The sequence below is a fragment of the Castor canadensis genome, chromosome 13 (genome assembly GCF_047511655.1).
Source record: "Castor canadensis chromosome 13, mCasCan1.hap1v2, whole genome shotgun sequence".
NCBI classification, from domain to species: Eukaryota; Metazoa; Chordata; class Mammalia; order Rodentia; family Castoridae; genus Castor; species Castor canadensis.
In genome coordinates this window covers 36,362,207-36,379,458 of record NC_133398.1, presented here as the reverse complement: position 1 = coordinate 36,379,458, position 17,252 = coordinate 36,362,207, and the positions used below count along the sequence as shown (strand labels likewise).

The 17,252-nt window shown below is 33.4% G+C and overlaps 1 protein-coding gene across 2 annotated transcripts in view; it reads left to right on the top strand.

Annotated features, from left to right (window-relative positions):
- The window catches only part of Zcchc7 (zinc finger CCHC-type containing 7), a 220,823-nt gene that overhangs the window by 190,477 nt on the left and 13,094 nt on the right, over nucleotides 1-17,252 (top strand). For both annotated transcript variants that reach the window (XM_020158174.2, XM_020158175.2), the window contains exon 6: nucleotides 1,332-1,367. In XM_020158174.2, coding sequence (XP_020013763.1) covers nucleotides 1,332-1,367 — 36 coding nt within the window. The remainder of the gene's footprint in view (nucleotides 1-1,331; nucleotides 1,368-17,252) is intronic.

The window sequence follows — 17,252 nt, the reverse complement described above, 5'->3', positions numbered from 1 at the left end:
ACTAAACAGTCTCACTTACACACCTTTCCATAGAAAATTACATAGAATAGTTATGTTTAAAATGTATAATGGATAAAATTTTTCAGCATAATTGGAACTTGCTAGTCTTTGATTTTTTTTACTAAATGTATTTTCTGGAAAGATTTTGCTATTCAAAATTTATTTCTTGAAATGCCTAAACACATATTTTCAAATTCTATGAATTATATTTGTTGGTTTTATCACTACTATGAAAGAAATAACAAATCAAGTAAAGAGTTGTTTCAAATTATATGTCACAGTTTATAACAGTTGAAAAAAGACTTAAGCATGCATCTGTATTTGTATTTATATATGCATATTATGCAAGTATACGTTCCTTTTTTAAACAAAAGCTATAAATTCACATTGTCTTTAAGCATCGACATTTACTTTATTTAGTGGTGAAATTTATTAAAATCCTTGGTATTGTTATAAAGAACTTACTTCCTGCCATCAACAATTCTCTTTCTGAGAAGATTATAAACTGATCAAATAAAGAGCTTGATTAGAAATTGTCTCCTTATCAAAATCATAATTTGGGCATAAGGAGATTTATATGTATATTCGTAAGAAAATATCTCCTAATCACTGGTTTTTGTTGTTGGTGCTGTTTTGTGTGTCTGCTTTGTTGTTACCTATTCTGATTTCAGTAAGTCTATCTTGTACAAAATTGTTGCGGTTTCATTGAGTTTTTTAAAGTTATTTCTCAAAGAATGTGGACATGCGAAGATTTGATACTTAAGAGAAGAGGCATGAGCTTTAGTTTCTTGTACTTTGTTGTTAATTTTTTTAATTCTTTTTTTAGAGTACTAAAAGTAACTAAAAGTTAGCACCATGTGGTTAGGTAACAGATGGCAACAGATATCAGAAATACATAACCACAACAAGGTCTTCTTTAAAGCAGTTGCTATTAAATTGTTTTCTATCATACTACCAAAGTTCAAAATGTTCTTTTAAAAGATATACTTTGGTGAGTCTTTCTAATTTTGACCACTTCTGTCCCTTTACCAGTTTAACTGAGTTATAGCTCTTTATCACATCTTAGTGCCCCAAACTTCTAACCTGAAAAGAAAAAAAGAGAGAGAAAACTTTGTTACTGGCTTTCTGACAATGGCAGGGAGTGTGTTAAACCAGTGTAAAATTCAATTAAACTGTCTAGCCAGGTTTTTGAAGCTGAAATGCAGACCCTTTCTGTTAAGCTTCTTATTTTTCTGTGACCGACACCGGTGGATGCTGGGTTATGCCAAAACCAACAGGCTGTAAAGTACCTTGTTTCATGCTCCCAGCTGATCAATATTTTTATTTTCCAGGCTTGCCCAGAAATCTGGAGGCAGTATCACCTAACGGTGAGTAGAAACACCTTTTTTATTTTCCCCAAGATGCAGCCTATTTACCCGTCTCTGAGCTGCTGACCATAAAATATAGACAAGCATCTTCTGCTGGAAGATAATAAACATCTAGAGAGTTTTTGTACTGAAAAAGAAATAATACACTTTTTCTCTTTTATTCCCTGCCTACTACCATATCCTTTATCTTCCTGTTCCTAGAAGATTTTGATTTAATGATTACATTTAATGATTACATCATGATAGCTCTTAGTCTTCCTAGACCATATTTATTAAAGGGAAAAAGTAAGCTAGAAGCCATAAAAGTAGTAAGAATCCAGTGTCTTTAAAATATTATATTGCAGTAGTTCATAAGCATATAGTCCCTAATACTATACATTATCATTTTTTTTACCTTCACTGAAATATTTACACATATTTAAATGAATCTAGGAAAGGCTTAGTGTATCTTTTATATAGCACAGTTCAGCTGTCCTGCTCTTAAGCCTTTCTTGACTTATTTGAAATATATAAATATCTGCTTAATATTCAAATTATTCAATTCCATTATTTCCTTTTATTAAGATTTTAGTCTAAGTAGAAGCAGAAAGCATAATTGCTATAGAATCTAATTGCTAATATTCAATATTATGAAGTCAGTTTACTATTGCTGTTCAGCTTAATAATTTCAGTAATTCACTATAGCTCTACTAGTCATTTTTTAATGTATTAAATAAGTTGTGTTGGGTAAGAGACAGTTTTCTTTTAGCTGCACAGTTATATAATATATAACTAATAGTTGTTAGATTTGCATATTAAAAAGCTTTGTTTATTAAAAAAAAGTTAAAAGGCAAAGATTTTGCTAAACAAGTTTCTGCTTACTACTTTGCTCTTACTGAAATAAAGTTAACCAACAGGTAGACTCATTTCCCGCTTATCATAGGCCCAGGAAGCCAAGAATAATATCAGGTCATTTGTTTTCACATTTTGCTATCATTATGTATTTGAAAGATTTTCAGTTAGAAAGCTGTAATTCCTCAGCTATCTTTCAGATCCTAAATAAGTATTGGTTAGAAGCTTCAGTGTTATACCAAAAGAAATACACATTCTCACATATATTACACATACTATGAAATATGTCATTTATATAAACACATTGTATTTGTGCTTATGTAGCAATTTTTATCTTAATGTAATATAACAAAGTCCTTACTGCCTAAAATTGATTAAAATCTAATCATATCTTGTACTTACCAAAATCACAAAGCCAGTTTGTAACAATATAGCATATTTTTCACCATTATTCTTATTAACCAATATTCTCATAGTATTGGCATTGCATTTCTTTTAGTTTTTCCTCTATGTAGAATTCCAAATTTGAAAACTTAAAGTGTGGGAAATGCTGTGGGGTAAAGCCACTTTTTTCTTTATTTACACTTCATGTAAGTATTGTTGAAGGGTAAACATTGGTTTCAGGTACAACAGAAATTTTTGAAGGTTTGTTTAATGGTTTAGCTTTTCAGAAAAATAAATTGTAAAAAGAATGGGAAAAAATAAATAAAAACTAAAAGAATTTATCATTAGTGAAATGTAATATATTCTATCTCTAGGTATAAAAAATTCCATTTGAATTTGTTCCCAAATTCCATTTGAGTTTGTCCCAAACTGGTTAATTTTTCAAAATAATACTGAAATAACTATCACAATTCATAATTATCAAGTTTTAATTGATGAGTTTATTATGCAAGTATAAATATATCACTAGTATGCTTATAGGTGTGCATATTTTATCAGTCTGTCTAAAAAAACTCTGATAATTATTTAAATTATCAGCATGCAGATAATATCTGAGCATGTATCTGCATATGGCAGAGTTCAGTGTTGAGTGAAAGCAAGATGCGTGCTTTTAGTCACCTCGAGCTCTTTCACTAGGCGATGGACTGCCATCTATTGACTCACAGTAGCCTTCACATGCACATGTGGCATCAGTCAAATCAGTGACCAAGTAAGGAACTAGAATTACAAGTGTGTATTCTTTTAAACTAGTATATTTAAAACTCTGCTACTTCTTATACCTCATCATTGATCAATTTCTTCTAACCAAAAAGTGTGTACTTCTTACCCCAAAGGAACTGTGCTGGGGGGGTAGGTGTTATTAAAACAGCCAGTTTGGAAATGTTTTTTATCTGCCTCCCAACCTGTAGGACTAAAAGGTCATTTGTAGAAAAACTTGAGTTTTAGCAACTACAAATTAAGATCTATATAGAAATCACTTTTTAAAAAAAAAAGAAGTCTGTAGATTAACAATATTATTTTTCAAACACATAAGAAAGATGATGAAGTTGATTAATATAAGTGGACCTGTGTAATGTTCAAAATCAATATTCTTTAAAGCATATTCTGAAGTAAAAAGAGGGCTCAGAAGTGTTAGCTATTTTCAGCAATTTCTTGAGAGAGATAAAATGAAGTCTCTCTAACAACTTGCATTTAAGTAAAGTATCTTTTAACCAAACTTGACTTCACTACATTAGTACAAAAGTAAGATTCCAAAATGTTCATGCTAATAAAACTCTAAAATACATACATCCTACAGCTCTTTGGCTGTGCTGTTTTTCTTTATTTGTTTTAAAATCACATCTAAGTTAATGTCTTTAAATTGTTGATTTGGAGACCTACATGGGAAAAATAATAAATATTTTTATTTAGCAATTACACAATTTCCTCAAATAGTTATATATTTTACCTCCTCTAAAAAATGTTCTAGAACTTTTAAATTTTTAATAGTATAGCCCTATTTTTGCATTTTAATTTCTACCTTATTTTCAGATTTTTAGTAAAGCCTAACTTTGAATGTTCCTTTTTCTTTTTTAAATAAACCCTTTTAGATAAAAATTACCCTTTAACTATTCAAGAAGGAAAGTCCCTTCCCTCATCCTGTCTTTTCTAGTCTCATTTATATTTTAAAAATCCTAAGCCAATGTAACAGTTTTTAGCTAGTAGAAACTATAATTTGACATGCCATAGACTTTTTGTTAATCTTGTTTTTAATCTATTTACTTAAAAAGTAACATGGAGTTTACTTTTTGGAGGCTGTATGTGTTAAGAACCAAAAAGACACTGGGTCTTTTATGTTTAATTTTGCAGTTGGGTTTCTTTGTGTACACTGTTAAAATGTATTACAGCTCTGCCTACCTTTTATTTTAATTATAGGTGTAAGGTTAAGGAAGCAGATACAGCTTTATTTTTTATAAGAATTAAGTTTTAAATGTTTATATATAATGTTTAGAGTGCTTAGAATTCACACTTCAGAAATCAAAATATTTAGTAAAAAGAAATGAGTTTCCTTGCCTTCATTTCTGGCTCAGGAAAGGCTTATGGCCAGAGTTTACTAGTAATCAGTAGTAGTCTTACTGAGCCAGTGAAAAGGCAGAGTATATGTCATGGACCATGGTTAACAATATCCCCTTCCATTTTGCCACTCTGTTTTCATAATATAAGAATGTCTTCACAGTATGAGTTTTATACTAAATGAGAATTTTATCCTCTAACAAATTCCATGCCATATATCAGAGTGGGTGCCCCTAAATATCAATTGGAAATTAACTTTAGAACTATTTTTTACAGGCCAGAAGGAAGGAATAAGAAAATTCTGAGGCTATAACCATACAAAAAATCTTTATCCTGGGATTTTGACGTAGGATAGGGTAGATAACAATTTTCTAACTGCCTAATGCTAAGTGGAAAGGTTTTTTTAAATAATTTAAAATGAGACTTTTTCAAAGTCTACCTCAAGCCATAATCTTTTCATAGAAGACAATACTTCTGTCTTAATTGCGTGTATGCTAGAAATCTTAAATGTCTTTCTAAGGGTTCCACAAGAACCCTATCCACATAGTATGCATCAATTGAGAGAGGTCTACCTTGTCAGTGTGTCAGTGTATGCATGTTTGTAAGTGTGTGTGTGTGTGTGTGTGTGTGTGTGTACGAGAATAGCACTAGAGTGGTTGGGATATAGCTCTGTGGTAGAGAACTTGCCTGGCATGCACACAGCCCTGGGTTTGATCCCCAGTGCAGCACGCACACACAAAATCTGAGAGAATAGAACTGGTTAAACATGGTGGTTTAAAACGTTAACTCCAGAATAGAACGAAGCCTACTTCTCACTCTTATTTTAAGTTTTTCAAAACAAATTTTCTTTGTGGGGGGCCTGACATATAGGTTATCATAAACACTTCATAAATTCATTTTGGAAACTTTTGTCTTGATATTTGAGTTTACTTTGCCAGCTTGAAGAACTCTTAAATAAATTATAAGGAGATATATATTGATGTATAGATATGCAGATATTTGTTGTTTCAGTGTTTGGATTGACCAAGTGTTGGTATTGAGATATCATGTTAAATTTCAGGATTAATTTTCATTAAAAAATGCTCTTAATACTAAAACACTACTAAAGTTAATATGATTGTGATGATTGAAAAAGTACACATCTCTTTTGTAGTACTTCAGGGCTGTATTTTCCTCTTTATAAGAGGGATTTTTTTGGTTTGTTTCATTTTGGTTATGTGGTGCTAGAGATTGAACCCAGGGCCTCACGCATGCTAAACGTGCTCTTTGCTGGACTACACCTCCAGCTCCCACTAGAATTTTCTGAATAATCTTTGATGACTTATCTTGCTTATATTCCATCTGTGGTAGGAAGACTATTTAGACAGTGACCAAAATATTTAGAGATTTTTCAGAGAGAAAATCTTGTAGTTTTGTATTTATTTTAAATATTTACCATGTTTAAGTATTTAGTGTCAGAATTGTGCTAGCAGTGTTTTACTTCAGTCTCACAACATTTTGAATTTAGTGTAAGAAACAATTACTACATTTATGGAACAATTCAACTGATTTTTAAAAAATATTTATTTCACCAGCATATTGGACCACATTTTGCCAGAACTTATCATTGGAAGAAATTGGAAAATGCAACTTTCAATCAAATGAAACCTCAGTCTCTCAATCTCAATGAATTCTCAATCTCAATGAATGAGATTCATTTAGAAATAAATATAATGTATCTGAATACAATTTATGCCAAATCACTAAAAAGCAGTTTTCTAAAATGCTTCCTGTAAAGAAAAGTGGAAATAAGTGAATGCTATGAGTTACAAATGCATGTTATTTTTCCTCTCATGTTCTGTCAGACCTTAAGAAGTTATGTATATATATTTTTGAATGGGCATAGAATAAAATTATTTAGATTTGTATGTAGTTTACTTAAGCACATGGAAGAATGTTAGTATTTTCTTTTGAAAAGAATATCGAGGTATCCATTCCTTTAAAGAGAATTCTCAGCTTTCTTGATTTTCAGTATTTTAATGCAAAAATTAATTTGGCTTAAATGGGAAATTTCTATGGCATATTTTAGGTAGGTTTTTTCCTTGCATTAATACATTTAAATAGTATAAAGTGCTTTATGATAATAATGTAGACGTAAGTGTTTCAGATAATGAAGCAATGAAAAGCTTGCAACATTTATACAACTTAGGAAAGATTTGTTACAAATGTTTTGGTACAGAAGCAGCTATGCTTTTGCCATCTTCTAAATATCTTTTATGACCTAATCACCAGTCATAATGGTTTTTGTTCATCCTTTAGTTAGTACATATTACTCAGTAATAAATTAATTAAACCTGAAGTTCTATAAACAATAACTCCATTTCTTCATTTGACAGAAAAACACCCTGTGCTTTTTTTGTCTCGCCCATGGTGACTGGGGGAAAAAGACTAGTGCATTTTGGACTTAACATATTTACTGTATGAGCTCCAAGTTTTACTTCTATTTTAGAATTTTAAGGAAATTCTGTGGTCATTCATTTTCTTATGTTAATAAATGTTTTTCCAAAGGATGACAGAAAGATGGAAAGTTACATTTAGACTTTTTCTTACCCTTTTCTCTCTTCCTTAGGTATATTCACTTTTGCTTACAAAGGAATTCTTATTTAGTCATTATAGGGACAGTTTCTTCTTAATAATTAAATATTGTAATTAAATTCCATTTCTAAGTGCCTATAGTTTTACATACAGCACTCTAAATTTTTTTCTTTTGTCTCAAGAAACACATTTATTCATATAATCCCAAAAAAACTGTCCTTTTTTATTCACAACTCACTGTTAGAACAAAAATGAATATAAATCTAAGCAAATCTTTTCAGAATTCATGCAGCATACTTCTGACTAATGCCTCTTTTTGTCATGTTACCTATTCATAAAAAGTAGACAAATATTATGGAGACTAATTTTAGTATATTTGAGTGATTACTTTTCATATGTACCTTAAACAAGTGATTCATGACATTCCTTAAACATTTTTCAGGTATAAAGTCTACTAGACCAATGAAATTTGTATGAAGCATTCCTTCTAATAATGATGCATGTGAGTGACATGAGAGATTACAGTAATTCCTATCAGGTCTAAGTATTTAGGAATCAGTTAATTACAGTTATGATCAGCCATGACCTTTAAGAGTATGGGTCAGTAATTTGAGTCATCTACAAGAAAAGACTCCTGAAAGGACCCTTGACCTCCTGACATAGCAATGTCTCTGAACTTGTGTTGCATTTTCTGTTTTGGTATAAACTTAAGTTGAATTAAGTTTAAAGTTTCAAAAGCACTGTCTTTTCAGTAACCAAAAGTTAATGAATCATTGTTCAAATTGGTCAGCTTTTTGACCTGAAATTCATTGGTCATTTGATGCCTGCTTATCAGAAAGTCATGGAAATTATACATAGATTTGTATATTTATAAACAGTTTTCCAGCCATTTTGTGGTTGATACACTAAACAATTCTGGTTATTAGGAGATATCAAAAATATTATATGAAGGAAAATAAATAATTCATGTGCATATCAGCTACCAGATTATCTTCATTCCTCTGTCCAACAATCATATAGAACTGAATCTACTGTATACATTATTATCCATTCTTACAAATATCCACTTTATATGAATATGTTCCTTTACAGATATTTGTGAATTAGTCTACATTTCTTTGCACTTAGAAGAACTGTCTTAGGTTGTGTCTTGACTTTGTTTATATAATAAAATCTCAATTTTATCTATCTTAGATCTCTTATATTTCCATTTACAGTTTTCCACATTTCCTCCTTAGAAAACTGTGCTACAAAATTTGACTAAAAAGGCAGGTATATTTCTGAAGAAATTATTGAAGAGCACTTTATATCATAATATATGGGGAAAGAATGCCATGTTTGGAATTGTACTTTGGTTCAGTGTTTGATTCTTCTTCTAGGTGTGCAAACGTTAAAATATTTAGCTGAGGTAAGAACCTCAGTTTCTTCATCTGAAAAATGGGAGTAGTGTCTAATAGGATTTTTGTGAGTATGCAATGAAATGATAAATGGTAAGTTTCACAAAATGTCTGACATGGAAGTCCATAGGTACGTCTGCACCTGTAAAGATAAACTCTGGGCTGTTATCCCAAGTTCAGATTATTGTAATGTCTTTTACCTGAGACAAGGAGACTGTCAGTGTCCTAACAATGTTTCTTTCTTACAGTTACTGAAATTAAAATATTTAGAGCAGTATCTTCTGTTAATAAGATGATTTACCTCAGTTTTCATTTTCTAATTATTTATACTTGTTTTATTTCTTTCCAAAAATGTAGGTGTGTACCTTTTTTTCCCCCCTCGTTGTCTGTGCTGGGATTTGAACTCAGGGCCTCACACTTGCTAGGCAGGCACTCTACTGCTTGAACCACTCATCCAGCAAGACAGGTTCTCTCCATGTAACCCAGGCAGGCCTAGAACACATCATCCTCCTGCCTCAGCCTCCTCGGTGCTGGGATTACAGATGTGTTTAAGTGAGAAACTTTTAATCAAGCATAGCAAATTTAAATTATTTTCTTAATTTGACTTACCTAAAAATCATTACAAAAACATTTAAGATTAAATCACAGGTGTTTTCGGTGGTACTGGTGGATTTGAACTCAGAGATTCACACTTGTTTGGCACGCACTCTACCACTGGAACCATGCCTCCAACCCTTAGATCACAAAAATATTTTTAAGTTACTTCCTTTGCTAATGAAATGATTGTGTAAAATACATATTACATATAAAAATGTAACACATGCTTAGCATGCACAAAGCTCTGGATTCAGTGCCCAGCACCAAAATAATAAAAGCAGCAGCAATGATATCACTTTGAAAAATATCTATTTAGCTAATAAATGCTCTTAAATAATAACTTCAGTGTCATCTGAATATAATTGCCATAAGCAAATAGCATATATGTCTTTGCTTCCTGTACAATGAGAATAATATGAAACTCAATAATTCATACACAACGATTGTGGTACTTTCTGCTAAGGGTAGAGAGCTTATTTTAATCAGATGAGAAAGGAAACAATAGCATTCCAGTTTTTTGTACTTCAGGTAAAACTATTTTATGTCTTTACATGACAATGCCTGAAACCATCCAGATTTCATAGCAAAATGTTGTGTTATAAGAGCTAGATCAGTTCTGCAGAATCCCAGCTGTATTCTGTGCACTTCCAGCAAAACTCAAAATTACGTGCTTTCACAGTACATGTGATAGTGTTTAAAGAGCATTCCTATTCTACATTGATTCCTTACTTTAAGACAAGCAAAGGGTAATATGGGACATGTTATAAAAGCAAAAGAGAATTACTTCACCCCTTTGAAACAGGTCCTTGAAGCTATGGAATTCCCTGCCTTTTCACTGATAGTTAACAGTAGTTCCGTTTAATAAAGCAGTATGCCATGGGTTGTAAGTCTATATATAGAGTTATGGTCAAAATGAAAATCTTGGAATTTGTTTGGATCCCCTGTGTAATAATGAGTAAATATAATAGAGAGATGGTTCTGTTCTATAATTTTTGAATGAAGTTTTATGTATAGTTGAATGCAAAATCTGAGCATATTTGAATATGTTCAGCATTTCAGATGGTTGGAAGATGTATATTAAATGAGATTTCCCTGTTTTATAGGTGACCCCAATAAATATGCAGATAAAATATCCATGAATTCACATGTGTTTATTCTTTTTTTGTCCCTTCCCCCTATATCCTCTCTTCACATCCTCCTCATCCCTCCACTCTGCATCAAAGCTTGTGGTCCTTTTCCATCTGTGTTCTAAAAGGTTTCTTTGTAAACCAGGCCATTTGTCCATCATTGTTTGGGGTCCAAACAGTGGTAAGATACCCTGTCACCGATCCCACATGCTATGAATGGCAGCTCCTCTCTGGACAATTGGTGAAGGGGCCGAGAAATATTCCTGAGAGGATTATTTAACCTTTCAATTTAGAGGGCACAAAGCCTGGCTGATTAATGAACTTTCTGATGGGCGCCGATAAGCGGATCTATTTCTTTATTTCCTCTAAAAGTGATTCCTTCTCCTGTCCATATTACTATATAATCTTAAACATAAAATGTGGCAAATAGATTAAAAAACAGCACTAAAGAGTTTATCTGGCTGGCAAACTGAAGGAGCTAAATTAAAATTGGTAATGACAGCGGTGGCTCAGCCTCATATATGGTTTTTAAATGCACTGTGTATTTTGAAGAGACTTATTCTCCAGCTTGCCTGGTAATGACTGCTTTTGGTGCACAGTCTGGGCCTGGCTTCTGTTATCCCCACCCCAAACCCCCCCACCAAAAAAATGAGTTGTGTTATCTGGATGGCTGCAGACACATACGCATCCCCCTTTCTCACTGCATGGGCAGACAAGGTCGATAGCATTACAAGGTATTTGTGGCAGTGCTTGTTTCAGTTTTCAGAGCTGCCAGTTTCCAGGCGGATTTGAATTACAAAAGAAGAAGCTGGCATGAAAATTGAAAGGTTTTATCGGCTGGTCTGAAGCCTCATAGCACATTGCTTATTTATGCAGTCCATTTGCACCAGGAAATATAAAAAGGAAATACATTTTTAAAATAAGGCCATAAAGACCTAGATATGTTTAAGATGGCAAATAAAATATAGATACCTATAATATCTTTCCAGGAAACGATTTTCACTTAATGTTGCACATTACTTCAGAAGAGCATTTATGTTGCTGTCATAAATTTGTGCGTTTGTGTCACTATGTAGGTAGTCTCTGGGGATTAAGAAGGAAGCCTTTGCTAACTTACTTTAAAATTAAAATAGAGGGATAGCTCTGCAGTTTGAGAGCTACATTGGAAATATTTAAATAGGGTGGTAAATTAAACTTAAACTAACATTTTTGCATTCATGTAAAATTAGCTATGGCCCAGTGAATAAATGCCACTACTTTTAGAGAAAATTGGGACGCTTTTTAAGCCATGAAGATTTGGAGCATTCAGAGAGTGAATTACAGTGATCCTTACTGTCTTGCATATGTTCATTGTTCTCTACTTACTAAGGTTTTCTTTTTTGTTGTTGAGGGTTTTGGGTGGATCAAGTGTCTCATTTATAAAAAGGAAGATTCCTAAATTAGTTTAATAATTCTTTTTTTATAAAACTTATGCTTCTTTTATTTTAGTCTTCAAATGTATTGTCTTTTATATTTTGCCTAGTGTTGTAAATATGCTGTCTTTTCATTTTGGAATTGTACCAACAATTTATATCTATTCATATTACTTCAACATAGTTTTGACTTGCTAAAAAAGATACACTCAAGGAATCCCTTAAACTCTTAATTACATAAAATGAAGACATAAGTATACAAACATACAGCAGTGCAAGGCCTTAATTATTGAGTTTTCTACTGGTCATTTGCAACTTTGCAACCAATGGGTTTGTAAAACTTAAGTGTATCGAAAATAGAAGTAAGGAGGAAGCTAAGTGTATGTTGGCAATACCAAGTCAATAAAGCAGCACTCTTTATTCTGCTGCAATTCCAACAAACGCTGTTTAAGAGTATTTTCCAATAAAGCAAATTACTTTTAGCTAAACCATGAGAGATGCAGTTTTGGGTAATTTTCCTTTTCACCAGTATCTGGTACCTTTCTCATGTTTTCATGACCTGGACTAATTGCTTCATGTAGTTTTGTTTTGTTTTGTTTTTTAAACAGAGAAAAATATCAAAAGCATACATGTCTGCTGCATGCTAATGATGTGCTGTACATTTTTTCATGAATTTTCATAAGGATTTTTCTACGTAGCATGTGTGCCTTAATGATGTAATCACCCGATAGACTAGAAAATGCTTCAAAGAAGACGTTCCGGTCTGTTGTGTCTATAATACATGTTTCAAAAATCTGCCTAATTAAGGAATTACTGAATGGATTGGCAGTCTGTTGGCTCTATGACATAGGTTTTTAACATACAAAAACATATATATTTTTATATACAGTGTTAATTCCTTTTTTAGGATGTAAAGGAAATTAGTAGCAATGTTCACTGGAATACAGGTGAGTTCTTTTTTTCACTAATAAAAAATAAAAGCTTTAAAAACTTCATAAAGAAAGCATTGTTTTAAAATAATTTCAAAGCCATTAGCCTGGGGAAAAATTTCTCCCAGTATTCCTCAAAGGGAAGTAATACATTGCAAATGTAAGGCATTGTCCAAAACCATGGTAGAAATCGTCCTGGAGTTCAGATCCCAGGTGTGAGAATCCAGTTCGGAAAACCATTCAAGGGAAGAGGACATCATCAGCCTGTGCGCTGCTGGCATATACAGGGTCATCACTGTTGCCTCCTCACAGACTCAGCTTTGGTTCCCATTATAAAAATTATTTGTTCAGCTTTGACATTTCTCCCTTTGATTCTATTAGGTCCCAAATGATGTTGATGTTTTTCCTTGAATATGTGCTGATTACATTTCTGTTGTTATGTATGTTTTAAATAATGCCCAAGGAAAGGGAGAACTTCTCTCCTTTACCTACCTACTCATTATAAAACTAAACACAATATTTAGAAAACACTCTCTGATCTCTATAAGGTAACCAATATACAGGGGAAAAAAAAGTATATTTTCAATTGAAACTTTTTCCTGGTTAAATGTCAAATTGATGCCAATAGACTGCTTCTACTAATGGCCTCTGGTTATAAACTTTTCTTTTGGAGAAACATTTTCTTGAGAAATACCATTTGATTACTTTTGCTGGACTTTTTAAATACATTATTAGGTATTTTTGTTGTTTGGGGGGGATATTTTTGACAGTACTGGGGTTTAGATTTGCAGCCTCACACTTGCTAGGCAGGCACTCTACGACTTGAGCCACTCCACCAGCCCAATATATTATTGAGGAAAAACTTGTGTTATTAATGAGTTTGTTGAAAGAACAAATTGATTTGGAAATATTTTGAAAGAATAAGATTGTTCTCAAACATAAAAATAATAGTGATTGAAGAGATAGAGGTATAAATTCGACTTGTTCAGAAATATTCAAACTAAGCTCTACTTTTCTCCATATTATATTTTGTTGTGGATGCATTTACTTCAAATATTTTATGTTTTTTAATATTCCTATGAAAACTGGATTAATAAATAAAACATAGTCTTTCAGTGTATATGATTATAAAAATAAATCCATTTTGTGTTTACAAGAGTAGAAAATTCCCCTTAATTAGTGAAATTGATTGCATAACCTATATAGCAATGAGCTTGGACTGATGCAAGTCCTCACTAGATCAAAGTCAGTTTAGATAAAGGCACCTGAAGGTCACTGAGGGAGATACCCAGCAGGTTCATTTGCATAAAAAATTACTGTTAGAAATAGGACACTGAGGCAGCCCTAGCATTTTGATCTCTTGGCCTTTGTCATGGAGATTCCTAGTAGTGTAGAGAGTAAGGACACTGTCCCAGATAATGATTAACTGTTTTAATGGCATTCATTCATTCATTCGACACTAGCTACTCATGCAGAAAAAAGGGTTATGTAAAATGACATTAGAAGAAAATCATTTGTAATCGTTGCATTGGGCTGCACTTTGAGGAGACATTAGGAGTAAATCCGTGCGTGGTAGGCTTATGCTTTATCTTCTGATATTTACTGAGTTTACTGGTGCATGAAAAGCTTTCAGCAAGAATAGCAGATGGGATGGACCTTTCATAGGTAATGCTATCTACCAGGTTATTACTTCTATATATTGATAGTAAAGTAATCTCCAAGATATCACCCTACAAATACAGATTATTTAAATGTCGGTAACAAACAAACAAAAAGACCTGTTCATTTGGTATCCATTGAGTCAAAGTCTTTAGATACATTTTTGACTTCAAAAAAGTTCTAAAAAGCTGTATTCATTCCCTTGTGTTTTAACTTTTTGTCAGCACTACAGGCACATATGACAGAACCCTGAACCTAGAGCTAATCAGTTGACACATTCTGCTTTAAATTGGACCTTTACTGTTAATTAAAAATAAAGACATGCTCCAAGGCCGAAGTATTGAGTCAAAATTTATATTCCTAACACTTTAAATAGCTGAAAGATTTTTGTTAGATCATAGTTGGAAAACTTGTCCACTGAAAATCATTATTGAGTTTTCAGTACTATATTCTAATATAGAAATATTCTCTAATTAAGGTAAGATCTAGGCTGATTTCATTCCTATTAACTCCTAGTACTTGATAGTTTATTTAAATGAGAGCATATAGATATAGCAATTGTCATGTCATTTACTAATTAATTATTGTGAAATAGTTTTGAATTTTATAACAGTATAAATGCTACTGCTATTTTTATTAGTAATAGCGACATTATTCAGATGAATGAAAATCCAAATGTTTATACTTCATCCAGGGACATAAATGAATAGTGGGACTATATTTGAGATTACTTTCAAAATAAAATAACAAGTGTCAACATGAAACATGCTTTCAGAATCTTGATTAAGAAGGGTCTCTTCATCCCTGGTATTTGTAAGACTGAGTTCCTAGTCTCTGCATCACTAATTCCTTCCTGATTTTGTCTAAGCATGTACCACTGTCTCAGGGGCCCATGTTTGCTAGGCAGGAACTGTACCACTTGGGCCTTTTTTATTGGGTATTTTCAAGATAGCCTCTAGAGAACTATTTGTCCTGGGGCTGGCTTTGAACTGCAATCCTCCTGATCTCTGCCTCCTGAGTAGCTAGGATTACAGGTATGAGCCACTGGTGTCCAGCTATGTTGTTGAACTTTTACTATATAATTGCCCTAAGAACTAGGGTACAGCAATAATCAAAAGCAGGCAGAATGCCTTACCCTCACAGAATGTACTTTCTCCTTGCATAGTGGGTAGATCTGGGGTGAGTAGATAAAACAAGTAAAATATTTAATATGTCAGGTATGATAACTGCCATGGAGATTTGGGGTGCTTTTTTGTTTGCAGCAGTTGGTTGTTTGGAGAGGTTCTGGTGTTTTTCAAAGGAAAGAGGTATAGGGAACATCACTTGGAGGGAGCTAGCAAGTTTAAATAAGGCTTTACTAAGAAGATGACTGTTCAGCCAAGACTTGAAGAAGGTGGTGGAATATCTTTGTATCTGGAAGAAGAATGATCCAGGCAGATGGAACAGCTCGTGCCAAACCCTAAGGTGGAAGCTTGCCTAAAGTATTCAGAGAACAATCAGTGAGATAATGAGACATGCTCCAAGATGTGGCAAAGTTAAACAGATGGGAAAGGAAAATGGTAAGCCATTCTAAAATCTTGGCCTTTTCTTGGGGAGAGGAGAAGCTATTAGAGTTTTCAGCCAAGAAATGATACATCATGATATATGTGCTGAAAAGATCATCCTTGTTTTGACAATAGGCTGCACAGGGACAGGGATAAAAGCAGAGACACCAGTTATGAGGCCCTTGTAGTCATCTAAATGAGAGATGAATGGTCAGACCAAGATAATAGTGTTGTGGTGGGCTAGGAAGAACTGGATGTATCTTATAGAGCCAGAAAGCCTTGTGGATGCGTTGGGTGTGAAATACATGTGAAAGACAAGTCCTGTTGCTAATTTTTGGCCTACACAGCTGGAAGGATAGAATTGGTGATGATGAGATACGATAATGGGGTAGTGAGATGAGAACGATAATGGGAGGAATATATTTGAGAGTAGGGGCAGGGCTGGATTTGATTTTAACATAGTAAATTTGAGGTGCCTATTAGACATTCTAGTATAAAAAATGAGTGTAGACTTTAGAGATCAGGGCTGAAGATAGGAATTCTAAAGTGACCAGGGTAAAGATGGGATTAGATAAGAGAAGAAAAATGACTGAGCCCAATGCCTGGGGACATGGCTCGAGTGGTGGAACACTTGCCTAGCATGCAGCCAGTACCAGACAGATTTAAAAAAAAAAAAAATGACTGAACCCAAGCCCTGGACCACTCCAGTGTAGAAGGATGGGAAATAGTAAGGAGACTGGAGAAGAAACAGCCAGTTAAGGTAGAAAAAAAACAGGAGTGTGTTTTCTTGAAAAGTAGTTTAAAAAAAAAAAAAAAACTTTCAAGGCTTAATGCAGGTCTTAATCCTAGTTACTCAGGAGGCAGAGATTTTGTAGGATTGAGGTTCAAGACCAGCCTGGGCAAAAAGAGCCGATCTCAATCAATAAGCTAGGCATGGTGGTCCACACCTGTGATCCAAGCCACAAGGAAGGCATGAGTAGGTGAATCACAGTCTGAGACCAGCAGGGACAAAAACACAAGACCCTATCTGAAAAATAAAACTAAAGCAAAATGCTGGGGATATGGCTTAAGTGGTAAAGTACTTGCCTAGCCAGCATGAGGGCCATGAGTTTATGTTCCAGTACTGAACCTTCTCCCCAAAAAGAAAAGTATTTCAAGGAGGAAGTGATCGTGTAGTCAGATTTCCCCAGTTACAAATGTTTCATGTTCCCTTACAATCATGTTAGGAGGGAGCACCATTGCTATTATCATGTCCATTTTACAGATGAGTAAAATGAAGCAAAACCATTTCAGGAGTAGCTTGGCTGAGGTTCCATAGC